The following is a 20,853-nucleotide window of genomic DNA, read 5'->3' on the forward strand; positions in this document are numbered from 1 at the left end:
TGTGATCCATGGTACATATCTGATACTTCCCTTAATAGGCAGGAAGAAGAGTGTCTGCCAAAAGGCAGGGAAAACACCAACGCTTTCTTCCCCAGATTTCTTCAACTCTTGTGGTAATTTAAATTTTCTTTTTCATCCTGAATGTTGGGTTTGCTAACACCAAACTCACATTTCATTACACCTGTGATAATTTTTCAGTTGGTAATTTGAAGATTGATTAGTCCTTTGTTACCTGTAATTACAGATAGGCACTCTAAATGTTGCTTTATTGACAATCTGCTGGTCTAGTCAAGAATAATTTAGATATTTCTCTTGTAATTGAAAGAAGCAGCTGATGGACAGGCAATCTGGCTAATGGCTGGATTTAATACATGTTCTCTCGTGGGAGATGATACCAACAAAGAAAGGCCAATGCTCTGATTTCAATGGCAGAGCTTGTTATGCCAGTTAATTACATTTGTTGTTAATCAATTACATTCTACCAGCACATATAGTCTCCATTGACCTGTAAGAGGGGTGATGGTTATTTGGCATAGCACACTGCTCCCTTTAATCCTTGGGCTCTTGGCAGAAGACACAGTCAGGTTTCTGATCCTCTCCTGATTCAATCTGAATGGTGACGGAATGGAAGCTGTAGTGCTCAAACAGGGCTTGGGTAACATCTCTCAAAATCTTCCGGCTGTCTGTTGTGTCTGCTACAGATAGCAAGCAGAAAATAATCAAAACACATACATTTTGATAATGCTTTTAAGAAGTATTGCATATTTCTAATATAGACATTGATATCTAATATAGATATTGTATACTTCTAGGATAGAAATTTTAAGCAAGGATTTTGTTTGAAAAGTGTTGTCCTTTTTATCCTCCTTTCAAGAACCTCCATGTCAGCAAACCTTTGTTCATTCAAATGTGGTTGGAATATGCAATTTTGGCAAGAGTTAAGGTAAGTTAAGTAATCACCATAGAAAATCAGTTTGGCAGAAGACAGGAGGAAAGCAGAAATACTTAATAAAGATTAGTTCATCCAGTCAGGGAGTAGCAGCAGTGCCAAATGATTTGAGTGGCTGATAGATCCTCTGTTTTTGGAAAGTGGGGACTCCGTGGAAGACTTCACCTATAGCCCTGTCTGTGGCTTTTTTTTTTTTTTTTTTTTTCCTTAATACACAAAAGCCGACAGACAAATAAGAAAATTGACCTGAGTTGTGGACAGTTTGGCAACTGGGATAAGAACTGCAATTTAAAATAATATTTTAAAAGATGAACTGGAGCTACCTCCAAACTCCACCTATATTTAAAGATTGTTTTACTGCTGGAGATACATCAGGAATGCATATTGGCCCTGTATGTTTTTCTTGTAGAGATCAACAGTTTTCAAGTTTGACAAAATTATGATAAAGATCTGGTTTGAGTCTAATTATTTTAATTTATTTTAAATATCTTGTCATGTACTTCGTTGACCCACAACCTCTGCAGTTTTCAAGTTTTGGGCTAATTAGAGGTCCCTGTTGTTTAGACAAGTTTTCTGGGAGGAGGCTCTCAGAGCTTTATTTGTTGTTATGTTGATTTTATTTTTCCAACAAAATTATGATGTTTTTTTAACAAGCAACAGTCAGTTTAATCTGAATCAAGAAAGACTGACCTTTACTAAACAGCCGCTGAATAGTTACTCCCTGCTTACAGAAATTTACTGACCTGTGGCAATGTGAGCAGAGAGGGCAGTTTGATTCATTGTCAGAGACCAAAGATGAAGGTTGTGAACAGACTCCACTTTTTCAACTGCTAAAATTCTTGCTTTTACAGCATCATAAGCAAATCCTTTTAATGTTCCTGAAAAGGAGAAATTGATGGAAAAACAATATTTTTAAGGGATAAGAATTATGATCAATAGAGGAAAATGAATCATTAACTTTTATTCACTTAGATGTGTCATTTTTATAAAAGTATTCAATATTTTGGAAAGCCCATCTATTTCAGAGTTCACTGTGCTATATAATCCTATCCCTTGTTTTAAATTTCTCCACGGAAGGCTGAGACTCATGCGTGTTTTAGGGGACAGTCTGACTGTCCAGTTTACAGAGAGTAGTGAGTTGTTCAGCCACATCATGTCAGTTTTGCACCAACATCTTTTGTGAGTGCATCTCTATGCCTACATGAACAGCATGAACTCATCATGCTCCACTTGGATCAATAAACTGAAACAGCAGCTAAAGCATCCAATTTCTTTTCAGAAAATTCTGGGCAGAATATTCTACTTAGGAGATAGGAGGTTCCCCAGGAGGACAGTGGGCTTGGTGCAGAGGGGAACAGAGCACTGCTGACTTTAGCATGTCAGCACTGCTTACAGAAGCTGGGAGTCACTGCTTTTGGAAAGAGACTCCTGAGTGTCAGGGGTTGCTCCCCCTTCCTGGTATTTTGATTTATTTATTTTTTTTTTTAATCCAATAAGCAAGAGATTTGATATTTTGGCGGCCAAAGTACAGTCAGTTGCTGCACTCCTGTCTAGGTACACTTCACGTGGAACTGTATCTCACAATCACTGAAAGCAAACCAACCCTCGCATGAAACTACTGTAACAGTAGTTAAAACCAGATATTTTATTTCTTGCAACAGCAATTGGGGCAAGTGAAGGAGAGAAGAAATTGCCATGCAGTCAGCCACACAGTATCCATTCAAAACCTACACTGTTAGAGCTACTTTTCCCCTTAATCCTCATGTCTTCACAGCTGAGAAAGAGGTTGCATTATATTATTCAGTGTGACAAAGGCAAAACTATGCATCTGTGACTGCTCAAGTCATTGCAAATCAAATATTCAGGCCCATAGTTGACAGGATTAAATATTGCTAAGCCTGGCTCTTCTTGCTGCTGCTGTGCTGAGAATTGTCTATTCCCATGCACTGGAATGTAACTGGAAGGCTCCAACAGCTGGTTTTTCTGGACTCCTATAACTAAAAATCTTTTAAGCTTCTGTCTCTTTCACTCAGCCTATTTCTCAACACAATAAACAAGGTGAGTGGACATCTCATATGCCTAAGGGGTGATAGAAAAATTCTACACATATGGCAAAAAAAAGCAACTCAGAGCTCATTAGCAAAACATCAATACACAGATTTTTACAAAAACTGGCATTTGTGTAAACCTAATGTAATGGTAGGAAGCAATTTTGATTAAAATTAGAAGTAGGTTTAAAGTATGATCAGAATCATGAGAATACCAGAAAGTAATGCAGAAATGTGCTATTATACTTTTTTTTTTTTTTTTTTTTTTTTTTCCAGTATATATAAACATTATGGAGAAAACAACAGAAAAAAAATCAAAATATTAAGTGCATTGATTCTGGAATCAGCTCCTACCTTCCATTAACACAGTTAAAATGTCCCTTAAAATCGTGATGGTAGTTGCCAAAACAAAGATGGAAAACACAAATGTGCAGATTGGATCAGCTATTTTGTACTGTGGCTAGAAAAATATGAACACATCAATTTGTTAATGTCATTGTTGTCAGTTATTGTAATTTTTAATTAGTTAGCATAAAAGAATTATAAATTGCATTCATCTAGTACAGAATGAGTGCTGGCTTCCTTTGCCAGTTAGGGAGCCTCAGCACAGGGAATGAAGGTGCTACCGATGAAGAAAGGGGAAACACCAAAGTATCCAGCTGAAACACCAAGAAGCAAGGGTTACATTCTCAACAGTTATTTCGGTTCCCAAGAATAAGTCCGATTCTCTTTGATACAATCACAATGTGTACGATTGAGAGGAAATATTTACATAGTACCTAGAGTCACAACGCTGTGAAAATAGCACTTATCCTTGATTGCAAGGCAGGCATATGAACTAATAAAACCAACCTTAAAGAAGATGATAAGTGCACTAATTAGCACACTAATACTCTGGAAGAGATCTCCAATGGTGTGCACAAAGGCTGCCCGCAGGCTGGCATTGCTCAGAGCTGGCTTTTCCAGAGGGGCAGACAAGTGTTCCATGGCTTGTGCCCCATGGCCGTGTCCGTGGCCAGTCTGGTGCAGAATCAGGCTTAGTCTGCAAGAGATGTGAAGCTGCAAATATCAGAAGATATACTGCATCTCTGAAAGCAGTGATGTCGTACACATCACCACCCTGTCACTTCTGAGCGCTGAACAGTAAAAGCTGACACATTAAGTAGAAAGGCAGAGTGGCTGAGCAGACAATTCCTAGGTTTTCAGTGATTTGCATAAGCAAGAAAGTCTGTGAATGGGGTAATTAATGAGGCCTCATTTTCTATATAGTTCTTGAATATTCTGACATCTAATAAAAAATGAGATGGAGAACAATCTCTTCCTGGGGTTTGTAGATTCATAATTTGCCTTCCCAATGTGAAAGCTAATAGAAAGGAGGAGAGCAACTGCAACCTGCAATGAGAAGCAGGACGTCTCTTTTTGGCCCCTTTCCATATCCTCATGGAACTCATAAACACTTAATGTTTCTGAGGCCATTATCTCTCTATAGTTTTTTTATTGAATTCCAGCAGCAGGTTCAAGGTTCAAATGTCATATGAGAGGAGAACAAAATAACTTACAGGATGTTGGTGAGCACGGCACAAGCAGAGGTAATGAGCATTACTGTAGCATCAATATCATAATCCGGGTGTAGCAGCCTCATGCAAGCCAAATATGTCAATACACCGGTCACCATCCAAACTATTATCATAGACATCAAAGCTCCCAGAATTTCTAGGAATGAAAAAAATCTGATTTTAACAGTCAGAATAGGAATGCAAAAATTTTTAAGAGGTTGATGATAATTGTTCCAGGTTTACGAGCTTAATAGCAAGGAGAGCTCCTTCTTGTATGCCGGCAGTCTTAAAACTCACAAAGAATGGGCCAACCTCCTTTCTGATCATAGTAAATCCAGTGGTTATCCAGGGTAGCCTTGTGTTTGTGGTGGCCTAATCTTGTTCTTCTTGCTCCTACTTTTGTCCCCTTTCCAGTGCTGAGTTCATGCAACATTCTAAGAAATTAGAGAGATGTAAAAGATCATTTGGGGAGTTCTGGGAGGAGCAAAAGAAGTTTGCCTGGCCCTGACTGGGATGTGAAACCCATAAAGACCAGCCCTCCTCTCCCAACAAAATTATCTTCCTCACAGGAGCAGAGGTTTGAAGGAAGGAGAGAGGCACAGCTCACCCAAATCCACTGCCAGAAATAACCCCCTCCATTAGCCTCCCTTGTTTATGCACACCTCTCGCCACTTCACACTTCAGAAAGACAGCTCCCAATGAGGCCCTGTTGGCAAAACTTATCCTGGAACTCATTCTGCCAATGCCACAAAGTCATTTTTGTGCCACCAGTTGTGATGAGAACAAAAGAAGTTATTTTTTTCCCCAGGGTAACAAAATTTAATTTTGTCTCTATTGGCTTTGAGTTGGGCTCAGATAAATCCAGTCCCCAAGGCCACCTTTTATTGCACTGTTATAGGAGAGGTCCAGGGAAGTGCATATGAACGTGCAGCATGCTTTTAATAGGATATGGGACTAGTGATTGCCATGTGACTTGAATGGGTAAATGAGCACAGCCAAGAAAATACCAAAGAAAATGCAAGCTCACACTAAAGTGAAAGGCAGTAGACAGCCAGAAAACATTTGCACACACGTCCACTGATATCCCATTAAAACAGCTTATATTTTTTTATATCATTTTATGGGGATGCCCCTTTTGCAGGCTGCAAAATCTTATCAAATAACCATTTTGCCTAAAAATGGAAAATAATAAAATGCACCGATAGGTGAATCGAGTTTTGCTTAAGTAGATAGAAGCAAGCATAAATCATACAATTTTTTTTCTGCAATTTGCAGACTGAACTCCTGCAAACTTGGCCCAATGGAAGGTGTTGATGGCTGTGCGATCATTGGCATGAAAGCAGCCAAGAGCTCTTGTGAACACACATATCCACCTGTGTGGATTTATGCATATCTTCCATAACAGAACATGTTAGTGGTCATCTTTACATATTAATTTTCAATGGAGTATCTTGGCAAAAGTATAGTTAATCTTACAGATCAGTTCAGCAGCACTAAATACTTCAGTTGAGATGTTCTCAGTTACTTTATTCAGAACTACCAGCACTAACAGAGGACAGAAAACAATAGTGTAGGACTGTGTGGAAATCTCTGAGTGCAGCTGAAGAAAATTAAGGTGCAAGAGAGATTCTGTACCTGAAAATAGTTTGGCTCACACTATCAATTTTATTAAATGTTTTGTTTCTGGAGGGCAGGAGGTGTTCAGATGACTAAAGCTGAACACTGCCAAACAAAGTATTTTTACAACAATTTCTATCAGTGTGAGAGAAGCAGTGAAGAAACATCTTCCAGTGTCATGGAGGGCTGCACCTGCAAGACCTTGATAGTCAGTGAAGAGTGACTTTGCCACCTGACTGCCCTTAGCTACTCTATTAAGGTACACACCTGCATATTAAACTGAGAATATAGCTGGGAAAATAAGCAAGAAACAGGATAACAATCATGGAATGCAATTAAATAACTTCTAACATTTGATGCAAGGCTCTTTTTTCTACCAGGATAAAAAGGGCAATAAAAAATTGGTTTTGAAGTTCTGCATTGCAATGACAAGATAAAAATAATCTAGTTCAGACTGAGGATGAAGTCACATGAGGTGGCTGAACCTGTCTACATCAGCAAGAGAGGTCTCTTACCTCCCGCCCCCCCCCCCCCCCCATCCCTGTATAAGAGATAATAAACATAAAAAGTAATGGTTGACCAACTGGTGTTAAGTAGTAGTTCACTAAGGCTGCAAAATTCAGCTGTGTGTTGTCTACATAATGCTAAGCATGCCTGAGCCATACTGAACCTCCCACTCTGTTGGAACCTGTTTCCAACAGAGCTGGTAGAATACACTTAGGGAGCTACAGAAAGACAGGATGAGTATGGCATATAGAGTGTGGCATCATACGCCTTCCCTGGTGCTCTCTGCAGCTACGACCAACCCTGGCCTACAGACATCTGAGTCAGAAGCTGTTTCTGGAATTTACCACTGGACATCCTTGAAGCATTTGTCATCTGAGTCCTTAGTTCTGGTGCACGGGTATCTAGAACCATTTGAGGTACATTGACATCTCTATGTGTGGCTTGACACAAGGTGTATAATTGACCCATAGACTTTCAGAGTGGCAACTGGATTCCAAATGGCACAAATCATTTACATATAAGCAACAAAACTGAGCCCTGAGACATCCAACCTGAGACTTACTTTCAGACAGAAACAACAAAATTGCCTACCTGCAGAAATTACCTAAGTGTCTAAGCTCCCTCTGTGGACAGTGGACATCAAATTAATGGTGATTCACACAGTCCCCTTCTTCACTGGCTGACTGGGAAAACATACTGGTTTCTTAGCTATGCGTGTCTGATCGCATTTGACATGCCTTGACTTTGTGCTTGACACTTTGTGCAGTCTCCTGTGGCTCTTGTGCAACAGCTGCCATTCCCGTGCATATGCCTCTGACATCCTAGGGATGTAACACTGGACTTCCACGTTTAGGAGGCTGAATGGAGTCAAGATTTCTGTTGAATATATCAAGAGACTTGGACCCTGTGCTTATAGGTGCTCATGTGCATGCAGGCATTGATACTTAGGTGTCTACATCTTGAAGGGGCTCATACTCCCCAAAAATTACTCTCATGATTAGTATTTTGCTGGTGTCTTGTCTTGTAAAAACACTAGTGTTTGATTGTTAGGCTTTTGGTATTAGGTATCATCTGTAAAATTATTATTTTAGGTTGAGGACAGAGAGCTTTAAAATTCTGTTTGCATTGGAGAAAAACCAACAGTGATAAAGGCATATGAAAGGAGACAATCTAGAAAAGGGTAAATGTTAAAGGACCTCACTTTTCTACAAATGTAACATTGTGGACTTTTTAAAATAACTTAATCGTTTGCTTTAGAAATGGAGCAAACCCCAATTTTTATGGTTATTGTTGCTTTTATAGAGACTTGCTTCATAACAGGTTAAGAGCTCAGTCCTCCACACACTCAAGTTACTGAGAGAACTTGCTGTTATTTCAACCAAAGTTAACACCAGCCCAAAACTGTGGTAAATAATGAACGGAAAGACGTGCTCTCAGATAAGAGATGACTCTTTACTTCTTTGAAATTCACTGCCTTGCTCTGTTTCGTGTCCTGAGAGCTGTGGGAGCATTAGTGCACTGTCTCTAAATGCCTGCAGACCCATTGGACATCAGCATGTTCTCCAGTCCCTGGCTATGATAACTTCCTTTTCCCATTCCTCCTGTTCATAATATGACATGGTTGCTACCTGCTCGGTGCCACCCAAAAGTTAACTGTTTGGTAGGAGGTTTGGAGGTGAGCCACAGTGAGAAGAGGCTGATCAGGAAGCTGGTCAGGTCCACTAGGATGTGTGCTGCGTCGCTGACTACTGCCAGGCTCCCGGCCATCTGCCCACCTGCGTGAAACACATGTCTGGATCACGGCTCTGCTCAGAACTTTGAGCCAACCAGATCAAACTCAAGACCTGTTTTGCTGAGGATCAAAGGGAACACTCAATTTTCAGTCATCATACACAAGACCCAAACCTCTTCAAAGATAATTTCATTTTGTACCTCATTGATGAGGTGAAAGGTATGAATTAATAGAAATACATAAGCCAAATTTCTTTGTTCAAGAGAGACCTAAGAACAACAAGAGTTCTGATACATTTCTGTAGTTACAGTACTATTGTACTGTTTGACTATTTTAATATCAATTTTTTTTTTTAAACCATATTAGGAATCACATTTCCCATATCCTCCCACTATATTTTCACAGAACACTGATATTTTTATGTATGTACAACAGTTCAGAGACCTAGCTTATGGGATTAATTTCCTACTTGTTACAGGAAAATATGCTGTTCTTCCTGCTGCATGACTGTTTATTTGTCACAGGCAACACTAAAACAGGTAAACATGGAAAGATCCCAGTAGAAGAGCCGTGATAAGCAATCAACCATTTTAGTGAGGGCATAGAGAAAAAATTTCTGTTCTTAGGACTAATCTATCATTTTGAATCTGTAATGCATGACTTAATTTTCCTGCTAGAGCTCAAAAAATGTGGCTGAATATCATTTTACTCTGTAGGGGTTTGGATTTATGTGGATTCTGAAAGAAAAAAACCCACCAAATTAAAAACATTTTGGGCTATTTTAATTCACATTTCTTTTACTCAGTAAGCCAAATATCTTTATTTTGCCAAATTCTTCTGTGTCTCAAGGCTAAAGGCAAATCCAAATAAACTAAAAGTTTGCTTTAAACCACCCCAGCTCATGGTGGCTGCAGGAGAAGACAAGGATCCCAGGCAGGACACTGTCCTTCCAACACACTGCAGCAGGGGAAGCTTTTCATCAAAGTGCAAATGTAGAAAAGTAGACATGTGAAATAATAGAGCCAAAACACCTAGTTTCTGCATTTGGCAATGCATTTCCATTCTTCAGTCATTTAATTAATTTCAGCTCATTCATTTCTCCTGACCACGACCCATATGAGAATTAATGAATCCTGAAAAACATCATGAAATGCCTCATTCAACTCTTTGGCGGCATACCACTGCCAAAAGGACGTGTAGATAGATCTCTTGTTTCCTTATAGTTGGAGCATTTTCATGCCAGCAGGATGGACTGTGTGTTTAATTTCCTCCTGTATGCATACTTTAGATTAGAATACCTAACACTCTAAGGTTTTTTCAGTGCAGAATTCTGCTGAAAGTTACTTCCCAAAAGGGAGAAAGCATGGCTTCAGAATTTGGGGGCATCTCATTCCTCGCAGTAAAATGAAAAATTCATCAGAACAAGTATTTCCCAGCACATGCTCAAGTGTAAATGAACAGATACTTTCTGGTCATGGCACATCTCTCAGACTTTCACTGTTTTCAGGGTAACTGTATCTCAAGAGGGAGGCAGTCCTGCTTAGCAGAGGGAAGAAGGCTTGTCTGGCGGTGCCCAGATGCGAATATCCCAGGCATCAGGTATCTTTCAGCAAACAAATATGTAGATCACAGGCTGTGGGCAAAACCCTGCTGCATTTTATAGACTCTATTTCCATGTTCTGTGGGACAGCATCTCAAAAGCTTGCTGCTAGCCTGCTCTCTTTGAAAAATGTTTGCAAAATACTATTTTATGTATTTCTGGCATAACTAATGCCTTGGGTGAGTTTCAGAGACCTCAGTCTGCTTAACTTAGCAACTTGTCTCACTGATCAAATTTTTATGTTCTGCTCTGACATGAGACCCCATGCAGTGTTTGTCTTCCTTTCTAACTGCCCAACTGGAAGTGCTTTGAAATCCACATTTGGTCCTTAACCACCAAAAATCATTGGAAAACACTTTCATATCTGGGCTCCACAGTGGGAGTATTGGTCTGACTGATATCTCCATATCTGTGGAGATTGTGATGTATCTGCCTTAGAAGAACATAAGACAATTGTCTTTTAAAGGGAGTTGGTGGTGTATCAGGCTCAACCAACAGTGCCTCGTTTAGGAAAGCAGTAATGGCCAGCACAGATGGTTTGAGAAAAAGACATCAAGGAAAGATCTACGCATTCAAAGAAGCACAACTTTTCAACCTCTCTGAGAGTTATGCAGCTTTGTTTCTTCTGTTTAAGAGAATAATGTCCATGTCCCCTCAGAGGGCAAGGAGGGGAGGGGAAGATATTCTTTATCTTCAGGAGTAAAATAAGCGTCATAGTTACAGGCTTTTACAGCTTTTTATCAATACTCCCAACAAGTGGCCTTTAAGACTTACCATTCCCTATAATAGATGTTTGTATCTTTATAGACCACAAGCAGTAGAAATTGTCAGTCACTCAATGGTCAATCATCAGGCACAGCAGTCTTGCCTAATGATTAAAAAAATTAAATGTACGGTTCATAATTACAAAAATCTCCACAGAGGGCTGTCTGTAACTGCAGTTAATAACTGGTTTGTCAAAGTTTAATGGTCTGAAGCAAAACGGTCTTCAAGCCTGTTACTTAAGCTGTCACTGCAAAAAAGCTGCATGATTCATTAAGCAGAATGAAACATTTAGTTAACATCTCATCTGTCCTTCCAATTATCCTCTAGCACAGCCGCATTCACCAAACTTAAGCCTACTGATTACATGGTTTTGTTAATAATGCATTACTTCTGGCACTGGAAATTACTGCATGGGGATTAGCAGCATGCACCGGTTTTCATGGGGGAAATGCACATGACCTACAAACAACAGGGCTTCATGCAGAGGGAGCACATGGGAGGGAAGCATTGGAGAAGTCCCTGCTGTGTTTGGCAGCCAGAGGAGAAGGCAGAAATGCAGCAACTCTTTCAGTCCCTCCACTTCTCAGTTGTGGGGAAGACAAAGCCTTTCTGTTTCATTTTCATGGGGCTCCAGAGATGTCTGAGCTCGGAAAATATGGGTTTCAGAGGCCTTCCTGGCTGATTTTTGTTACATCGGCTGGAACGCATACGGCAAAAATCTGTGGGATTCCTCATGCCTTCCCTCACCTCAGCTCACTGCAGAGAAGGGCAAATTAAAGAGCAAGGAACTATCAGGTGGATATAAACATCACAGAATCCACGGAGAGAGCAGAGCAGTGAGACAAAATGAATGCCAATGCTCTATGAGCAAGCCAAATACTTATATTGGATATTGTAGGGAGGCTCCAGAAGTGAAAGCTAATTATGAAGGGGAATAATCTTCCATTGATCCAGAGACACAGCAGCCAGCCAATTTAAAAGATAAATGTGCCCTGATATAAGTACATTGACTTAACTGTAAATGTGCCCTGATATAAATACATTGACTTAACTGTAGAAAAACAGATGGCGAATCTGGCCCTGGATTTCCCTGGATTTTGAAAAGACTCCTGCATTTATTTTCAGATCTTGCTGCTAACAGCCTTCATTGGTGCTGTGGTCTCATTGGCCTGGATAAATATGTAAAATCTTTTAATCTTTTAAAAAGAATGTAACCCAATTTATTAAAAACCTTTTGTGATGCTAAGACATGCATCAGTCAAGTTTAAAGACCCAGGAGAACAGTTCAGACCATTAGCTGATCTTCATATTCCTACCCAGATGTAATCCTTGAATGAATATATGAAAATATTTTGATAATTTCACTTAAATCCTCTCCTCCCCCAGTTCTTTTCATGACCAGGGACAAAGGCGAGTTATTTATTCTCTCAGGTTCACCCCTGTCAGCATGGTCCCTGCAGTCAGAGTGCCCACTGAAGGCAAGAATGTGGCTGTGCTGGGCACCAGACTGTGCTCTTTTCAAACACACATACTCCCCTGTTATCTCAGCAATCATGAAGAAGGTGCAAAGTACTGATGCTACACAGAGCTTCCTCCTGGCTTGATGCTGCTCCCTCTTTCTGTTCTCATAGGCTTGTGAGTAGCTGTGACAGTGATATGCTGGATTAGTTCCTGTAACTTCTGCTTCCTGCTGCTGCCTCCCTTCATTTGAATTCTTCTGAAGCCAGCTCATCCTTTGGGACAGAAAGAAATAGAAGGTTAAAAAATAAAAACCCTGGTTATTCAGGCATCTAGCCCTACAGCCCCAGGAACGATGTAATTAATGCTTTCAAAGGATAAAAGCAGCATTGGGAACAGCAGAGCAGGTCATAGAAGAGGCTTGCTCTCACAAGCAAGGCTCTGTGGGAGAGAGCTGCACATGAAATGAGTGTTCTGGCTGTGTTTCCCAGCTCTTTGGGCTCTCCTACATCATTTAGCAGTTTATGAAGCACAGGGTGGCTTTCTTAGGCTGTATAGCTCACGCACACCACATGACTTCAAAAAAATTGTACCTCATGCAAATAGCTACCACGTTTAGCAAAACATGGGAAAAATTCCACTAAAAATTCAAGATTTTATTCCCAACAGCTTTGTCAGGAAGACTAATCAAAAAAACACCCCAAACTTCTTTTCCTTAAATTTAATCGGCTAAAGATATTTCTCTCCTCTCCTTGCACACAGAACTATTTTATCTCAAATTTCCACGTATGTACAAAATCTATCAATATTCCAGCAGAGCCTGAGCATAGAAAATATTAAATGAAAAATCTCAAACATATTAAAAATCAAAGAAATAATTTCTCCATGGTACATGTAATCCTTAGCACACATAGAACCCTTTGTGCCACTGAATCCGTGGTAAGGTGAGAAGTCCAGCACAAGTGGCTCTTGGAGCATTGCTCCATCACAAAGTGATTTCTCAGCCAAGTCTTCTCTGCCAGAAAACCTCAGTGTTGTTCCTCTCAGTGTTCCTGCACAGGAAATACAGGGTGGGGGTAGAGGGGTCTGGGGCCAAGCTCATTGCACGGCAACTGCAGAAGCTCCTGGATGACCGCGACGTCGGGTGCTCTCAGGAGAGCAACCAAGAGCCTTCCCCTGGGAGTTCCCACAGTTTTGCTGAGCAAGGATGTTCCCTTCTCCTTATCACTCAACAGAAAAGAGCCCAAGTGGCAAAAAACAAACAAACAAACAAACTCTAAACCCCCTCACAGGGGGACTTAAAACCTTTCTGTCTCTCCCAATACAACACTTGTTTGCCAAAGCTACTTCTAATGTGGTGAGTGCACTGAGAATGTGGCACCAGAAGATGAATTCTGCCAAGATGCACGTACTCACCGTCTCTATAACCACGTGTTGTGGCTATTTGAGGTCAGCGTGTGCAGGGCCTACCCAGGAACAAAGCAAACTCCACTCCTTTTTTTCAAGTCTGAAACCAGCCTGGGGGCAGGATGTGGGACTGGGCTTAGTTGCCCCAGTAGTAACAGTGGCTTTTCCCCATTTTGACTTCAGACTTTCCTCTGGGACTAGGAAGAATTGTTTCTTCAGCTGAGTGAAGGAAACCTGTGCTCCAGGAAGTAACACAGATCCTGCTGACCTTCTGTAGTGTTTCTACACTGTTTATAGAAGTGTCAAGATGCCTAAAATCTCACTGGAAAGCAATGAGCCAGTGGCTGCCAACCTGCAGTAGTCAATGTCCAGAAAAAAACTGTACTGAAATCACAAACTTTTTCCAGATGCTTATTTTGGGCAGCCTGAGGGGGCTTCAGCTGCTCAGCAGGTTTGAAGTCCTGCCAGATGTCCCACACTGGTGGGCAAGATGTAAAGGCACCTGCAGAGCTAATGCCCGGGCCTTTTATGTTCAACATCACAGAAGTACTGGCAAAAGAAAAGCTGACCCACCTTGGCAGCCAAGCCCTGCAACTGTAGATAATCAATGTGGATTTGGTTCTGTAAATGTTATTGAGATGTTCCAAGGGTGCAACGTTCCCCTGAGTCAGCCTGTTTTGCAGCCAGGTTAGCATGTGGTGTCTGTTTGCTCAGCGCAGGTGACAGATTCCCCCTGTACGTGAGGAGCTTGTGTGAAAGAGTAACTGGTCAGGTTTAATGCCTGATGCTTAGAGACAGTGAGTTTTCCTAGTCTTTTTGTCAGCATTTTCCTTTACTTTCCTCACAACAACAAATAAATAGGAGCTGGACTGTCTAGGGAATGGGCTGACCATCTGGCAGCTGGGGTCCCCACCAACCAGTCCTTCTCCAGTCCTTTAGTTTTACATTAATCGGGTTCCTCATGTGCACTGTGTCATTTTTGTACAGTATTTTACTGAGGAATTAGACACAGAAGGTAGAGCAAATTAATTCCTTCCAGATGGCTGAATAAAATGCTGTAGTTCTCTCACTCTCCCCTGGAAATCAGGGCAGACAAGATTTTCTTTCTCATGATCTCTCTCTGGAATTAACTTCCAATGCTTTTCTATAGTTTGCATGTAAAATTAATTTCCCCTTACCTCAATTTTCATCAGCTGGCATTGAACATTAAAATTATCTTAATGACATGAGTCACGATCAGCTCAACAGCCTCTCAGGCAGGAATGCCAAAATTACCGCTGCATATTCTGAGCCACAAAGTCCTTTCCTTGCTGTTAACAAAGTAGGTCACCCTGTGATCTCACTCTTTTGTTTTTTGTCTTTCAGTCCCTCTCTCAACTAACAAAGCCTCAGGGCATCACTGAGGGGCAGGAAAGCACTGTCCGCAGATCTTACTGGACAGATGCAAAAGCAAACAGGGACAGCATAAACCCACAAATGTCACATTTTTCTGTCTAAAGGGTACCTAAATAGAAGTGCCCCAGTTGCCAGAGGTGGAGAGCATTCACTGCTCCCTTTGAACTTGCAGAACAGCATCTGGCCTGATGAGATGGGAAAACTCCTGCCAGCTCCTGTACATAACCATTATTTTTCTTTCAAAAGCTGCCTGCTACTAATTAAAAGAATCTAAGAATCTAAGAAGCAGTTTTATAAAACTGTGAATCAAAGGCTTAAGGTGCAAAGATCAGCTCTGTTAGACCAGAAACCCCTTCACAGTGTTTTAGAGGAAGACGTAGCCTTTGAGCATCAGGTCTCTTTGCCAGCATATTGCAGAGTCACAGATTAAAAAAATAACCTTTTTTCCATTTCAAATTCTCTTTTTTTTGTAAAAAAGATAGTCAGGGGAATGTCACTGAAAGGCTCCTACTGAGCCATGCCCAGAAGGGGGAAGCAGAAAATATTAATACATATTGCAGATTTCACACAAATCATCAGCAATGGCTTTTTATTACAACTTCCTTTCTGTTTATTTTCACTTGATCTGCTGGGTGCCTTGATCTGCAGGCTTATGGGAATAATTGCTATCCTCCTAGACCATTATGAGTTCCCCAGTCGAAAGAGGAAAATGTGGAATCACTGTGCTTTCCACAGGAAATCATCTCCTTCATGAGGGAAAATAGTAATTTTCTGGTGCCTGAAAGGATAATGAAACTGCCTTCAGAGAAAAATTTATCAAAGCCATAGTCACCTTCCTTATGCTGGCACCATTCCGATTTCAATTGATGTACCAATCTTGAATATTTTCAAAGTATTTAAGACCCTGTTGAAAACCTGGCTGTCCAGTTTCTCATTTTCCTTACTGTGGGCACAAAATAAAGGCAAATATTTGTATATTTGCATACATTTAGATGCCTAGTAGATAGGAATTCTTGCCTTAGTTATCTTATTTGGCCTCATTTTGAGGGCCTGGCCCTATATGCATAAATGTATTGTCAAGAGTTTTCCTTCTACATAACAATAGCTGCCTGGAGACAGACCAGAGGTGCATGTAGCCAAGTATCCAAATTCTGTCATGAGCATGAAGGAATACATAAGGTCAAAATACCAAAGAGAAACATTCCCAGTTACTGCTCCCCAGTTCTGAACCAGAGCTCCTGTCCAACATCTCTTTACAGATCTTTATTCCACAAACCCCGCTGACTTGAAACTATTGACACAATTTAATTATGATGTGTGTAAAAATAATGTGTCTCCTGTCACTCTGGAGCTGTCTGCCTGCTCTTTTAATTAGTTCTTATACTGTTTGAAATAATAAGTGACTATTCCCTGCTTACCTGCCTCACATCATTCATGATTTTTTGTGTCATTGTTATACCTCTGAACCATCAATTTTCTGAGCTGATGCCCTAGCTATTTAATTTCTGTTTCATATCACTTACTACCTTGGTTCTAATTTTCTTTCTGAGATGAAGAGGGCAAGACTGAATTGGGCATAACGGAGATGGCAGACGGCCGGAACTGGGCAGACACAGCCCTTGCTGCAGGGCCCTGGTGTCACCTGCAGTGGGGCAAAGGCAGTGGGTTTGCTTATTTGCTGGTTACGGCCGCCTGACAAAGGAGACAACCACAGGGCCCTCAGCTAAAACGGTCCAGAAGCCTCCCTGAGCATTGATTCTGTAAAGGATAAGGAAGAAAAAGAAGAAAATATTCCTTAAGTCCTTCCTATAGTAAATCACTCTTCACCTGAAGAAAACATCTCCCAGGTTTGCTTCAAATTTTTGTTTGCTGGTATGAGCCTGCCAGACAGGAACCAATTAGGAGTCTAAGGCCTGTAGATAGGAATATCTGTGTTAAAAACTTTTGCATGAGGACAAAACCTAACATTTTCACACAACTTTCCTGTTTGCAGCATTTCCCACCCCTGGGTTTTTCCCCCGCCTTGTTTCTTGTCTCAGAGACAAAATAAAAACCAAAATTTTGAGACTTAAAGCCTTGAGTTTCACTTGTGTGATAGTATTCAAAATCCCACTATAAAGACAGACAAAGTGATAACAAGAAATCCATGCTGGATCAACCCAAAATCTAGCTCATAGCATAGCTGGCACAATCAGATGTAAATTCACTGATTTACAAAGTGGGATATTGAATATTTCTGATCAATATTACCGTGATCTGTTGCTATCAAGAAATAAAATACTCTGGCCTGACTTCATTCATGGAAACTTGAGGAACTTGGTCAAACCATTACCTAGACAATGATAAAGGGTTATCTAGATCACTATGCAGGTGGTAACAAATAGAAAAAATAGAATATAAATTATTAGTCATTAGAAGAACTTACTCTCTTTTGATACCATCATTGACTGTGAAAATACCATACAAAACTATCTTAGAGAATTAGTTCAAACCTAATTTAAAGATAGGTGATGTATGACTTACAGACAACACGTTTTGCATGAAGCAGGAATTTCTGAGTGCTCAGATTCAGACCCTGTAACCAGTATGGTTCATAACCTTCCTCAAGTCTGGTGGGAAGTGCTGTCCTGTCCTGAGACCCACCGTGTGTAATGCCCTCCTCTGTTACCTGGAGGACGAGATGCAGGGCACCCTGATCATGCTGGCAGATGATGCCAGCCTGGAGGTGCAGCTGATAGATTGGAGGGCAAGGCTGCCATAAGGAGTCTGGAGGAAGAGCTCAACAGGAGCCATCTAATTTCAAAAGAACAAATATAAAGTCCTGCACCTGGGACAGATAGATTTGTGAGACCACGTCTACAATATTATGTCCAGCTTTGGGGTCCTTAGCACAGGAAGGATCAGTAAATCAGTGCAGGTTCAGCAGAGGGTGACCAGGATAATTGAAGTCACACTTCTGTGGGACTGGACTTTTTGTGAGCACCTAGATGCAACCTGCCAATATTCTTGAGGAGGCTGTTGAGAAGATGGAGCTTTATTGCTCTACTTGGAGGAAGGATGAGGTCATTGGTCATAAATTGTAACAAGTTCTGATTGAATATGAGGGATAAAAAAAAAAAGATTGTGAAGTTAATTCACTATTGGAGCAGATTGCCCAGAAAGGTTGGGGAGTTTCTATCCTGAGAGATTATTTTCATGACTAGACTGGAGACAGCCCTAAGCAACATTATTCAATCTCTTGGTTGGACCAGAGACATTCTTAAGGTCCCTCCTAATGTGAATTGTACTATAAACCCACAACAGATCTGACTTACAAAGGGCTCAGTTGAAGTCCACCCCCTTTTAAGGATTTCAAGTTTGACATGGGAAGCCTTAATGCATCCGAATCCTCTAGTGACTACAGACAGGTCTGGCATCTGCAAAACACTCTCCTCCACAACCCTGAGCGCAGGGAAATGGGTCAGCTTTCAGGCTTCCTACTCATATGGTCAAGATAAAACTAGTTTTGTTCCCTGTGTATTGTAATGATGGGATTTATTAAAAAGAAAGAGGCTGGGGGATGACAAGGAAATAGGCAATCTGTGTGCAAAGTAAATTCTGTTGAAAGCATTAGAGATGCTCATTAATGCTACACATGGGGGACAGAAAAATGTGGTAATTTATACCAGTGGCTAAGATGAGCCTATTGCTACTATTGGCTTAAGGCAGCTGCTCTGTGAGCCCAGGACCAGAGGGCTGCATCCCCTCATGGGCTGGCTGTGGCTCATGGGCTGGCACCCTGGGTCACTGGGCTGGCACCCCAAGCTGCTGGGTGCAGTGGGAAGCAGGGCAAGGGCTTCCCCTGTGCTACCAGCTCTTTCCAACAGGAGGGAGACTCTGTCTCTCAGCCCCCATTTCTGGTTATTTCTGGAACAGAGTAATTAAATTGTGCAGTTAATCAAATTTCATCTGGCAGAAAAAGCAAAATAGTGATGCAGCACAAAAGCCACATGGCTGAATGACAAGTCTTCTTCATTTTGGAGAGCTGTGCTACCACCTCCATCATTCAGCCACCTTAGGACCTCCACTGTAGAGCCCTCCTGGGACCAGCCCTCCAGCTCAGGGGCTATTGCACATAGCTACAGCATCAGCCCCACTATTGCAATTGCTGCAGCAATTCACCCCAACTAGTTTCAATCCTTAATTAAGAAATAATTATCAGAAAAAAAATTTACTCCAGAAGGTGTGTCTGCTCTCAGATGGGAGGATCAGCTGACAGGGATTCTTGCTCCCAGTGTACATCCTACCCTTCTGCTTACCAGGTGAACCAGGGAAAAAAAATGCTTCCTCACAAGGTAACAAGCCTAACAACTGTCCCTGTCCCAGGGGACCATATAATGGGTTTGCCCAGAGTTGTCCTTTATGTCCAGAGGTTGCAAGGGGCCAAAGGACCTCAAGCACTGAAGCTATGCCCACAAAATTGCAAACTTTCAAAAAAAGACTGAGAGTCTTCAATAACTAAAATGAACTGCAGAATCACATGGGATCTTCTTGAAATATAAATATTACCACAGAAGTCATTTTGGACAGTGCCATCTGTATTTATGAAGCCATGTAATAATATTTAAATAATAACCCAGACATTCAAATGACTAAAATACGATGGCACTGACCCCAGTATAAGAACATGAAGAGACAGATTTCCATTTGAACTGACAGTGTTTATGCCAAGTTTCTGTCCCACAAGTTTTAAGAGAGCCAAGCAATAAATAACCTGAAAGCCAATGAGATAATGGAAATGTCAAGAGGTGCTAAGCTGTAACTGAGCAGCTATTTTCTTTTAAAAATACTTTCTAGTCTGTGTCAAGAGGAAGAATGAAAAAAAGTTAAACTGCAAAACTATTTTGTGATTGACATTTATACTCATTTTTTTAACCCCATCTACAGTTTTTCAGAGGAACTTTCCCCACTCAAGCAAACATTTACTCACAGGACCTCTGGCACACAAGAGGTACTAACTCTAAACCTAACAGACTATCCACAAGAATAAAGCATCACCTTTCCTTCAAACCAAATGGATAATTCAGACATTCAAGCATGAAGGAGCCTTGAGTCAAACATGGTGTCAATAGCACAATTATAATGCAGCCTAAAACTGCAGCAAAATCCATGAGGTTTTGCATCCTACAATAAATCTACTAAGCTTATAAAATACATAGCAAGAGACACTTGCTTCAACAGTACATTGGTTCAATCCATCACAGACACAGACACAGATACATCAAACTGCTGTCTAGTAAATGCTTCAAATATCTAATAAGAAAGTTTAGGAAGGAAAAAACTGAACAAAACATTTTGAAAGTAGTAAAATGTATGCATGGTGAAACTCTCCAGACTTTGACTCCTGCAGCTGGCATATTGGTGATCTCATACCGGATCATACAGATCTTGCTCTGACACAGAAATGTCAGTGAAGGAAACAAAGAGTTGTGTTACCTGTCTAGGGCCAAGGAGTACTTCCTGGTGTCCCTCTCGCTCACAAGACAAGTTCTTTCAAGACCCTTTTCAGCAGCCATGAAGAAAGTCAATGGGGTTTTGCTTGGTTTTTCCCTCTAAACTCTCTTTTCTCTGTCTGAAGCGATATGGGCAGAAATGTCCTCTCGACTTATGCCAAAGTCTCTGCCAAACATTTTAAAATTAAAATGTTTTTGTAATCTTCCCAATAAACCTGAGAGAAACTGCGAGAAAGAGCTTCTCTCCTAGTGCCAGCGGCATCACTACCATGCCAAACAGCAGCTTGCTGAGCATGTCAGATTGGAGATTCCGGGCCTCCCTCCCTG

The 20,853-nt window shown here is 41.0% G+C and overlaps 1 protein-coding gene across 1 annotated transcript; it reads right to left on the reverse strand.

The window, feature by feature from the left end:
• Positions 1–549: 549 nt before the first annotated feature.
• Positions 550–20,589, reverse strand: SLC30A8 (solute carrier family 30 member 8). Its single transcript, XM_040075492.1, has 8 exons — positions 20,510–20,589; positions 12,299–12,507; positions 8,306–8,452; positions 4,557–4,710; positions 3,850–4,039; positions 3,352–3,457; positions 1,693–1,827; positions 550–695 (listed from the first exon to the last, which is right to left on the reverse strand). Exons 1-8 carry the CDS (start codon positions 20,587–20,589, stop codon positions 550–552), a joined length of 1,167 nt encoding a protein of 388 aa, XP_039931426.1.
• Positions 20,590–20,853: the final 264 nt, after the last annotated feature.

This window comes from Hirundo rustica, chromosome 1 (genome assembly GCF_015227805.2).
Source record: "Hirundo rustica isolate bHirRus1 chromosome 1, bHirRus1.pri.v3, whole genome shotgun sequence".
Taxonomy (NCBI): Eukaryota; Metazoa; Chordata; class Aves; order Passeriformes; family Hirundinidae; genus Hirundo; species Hirundo rustica.